At 41.4% G+C, this 674-nt stretch overlaps 1 protein-coding gene across 1 annotated transcript in view; it reads left to right on the forward strand.

Annotated features, from left to right (window-relative positions):
• The window catches only part of LOC116686759 (troponin I, fast skeletal muscle), a 36,639-nt gene that overhangs the window by 30,905 nt on the left and 5,060 nt on the right, over positions 1-674 (forward strand). The window contains exon 4 of the mRNA XM_032511818.1: positions 73-201. Within this exon, the coding sequence (XP_032367709.1) occupies positions 73-201 (129 nt within the window). The remainder of the gene's footprint in view (positions 1-72; positions 202-674) is intronic.

Genomic DNA, 674 nt, shown 5'->3' on the forward strand with positions numbered 1-674 from the left:
TCAAACGTGTAGTTCTGAGTGCTCTCCACTAGAAGGAGCCATCTTCTAACCTTGTGGATGTTCCCCCTGCAGAGCCTGATCCTGTCCATCGCCGCGGGCTGGCTGGAGCAGGAGAAGAAGGACCTCATAGCGGCTAAGGAGGCCTACATGGCCCAGAGCTGCCCCGCACCGGCGATGAGCGGAGACCAGGCCGCCCTCATGGTGAGAGACCACCAACGCTTCATCTGATGTGCTTCAATCAAAAAGAGAATCCATTGAATGAGATTGTCCCTTTTTGACCCGGGAGGACAACACGAGGGTTAATTCAAGATTTCTTTATTGTCATTCCACAGTCAACTGTAGTTAAATTACGTGCAAAGTTCACAACTTAAAAAATATAGTACAGAAACAATTAGAAACATGTAGAAAAATCGAAATATTAGCAAAATAAACAGCTGTACACGACTATCCCTGCATAGATGTGATGTGTTTATCTTTCTCTTAACCCTCGTGTCGTCTTCCCGTCAAATTGAAAATCAACACTTTTGATTCTTATTATCGATTAAAAAAAAAAAAACTATGCTAATAAACTATTCCTAATGTTTTTGTCCCTTTTTTCAACACTTTTTGACGCTTTTTATCAATGTTTGTCACTTTTGACGTTTCCAACACTATGTAACACTAACTTATTAACT

The sequence above is a fragment of the Etheostoma spectabile genome, unplaced genomic scaffold (genome assembly GCF_008692095.1).
Source record: "Etheostoma spectabile isolate EspeVRDwgs_2016 unplaced genomic scaffold, UIUC_Espe_1.0 scaffold463, whole genome shotgun sequence".
NCBI classification, from domain to species: Eukaryota; Metazoa; Chordata; class Actinopteri; order Perciformes; family Percidae; genus Etheostoma; species Etheostoma spectabile.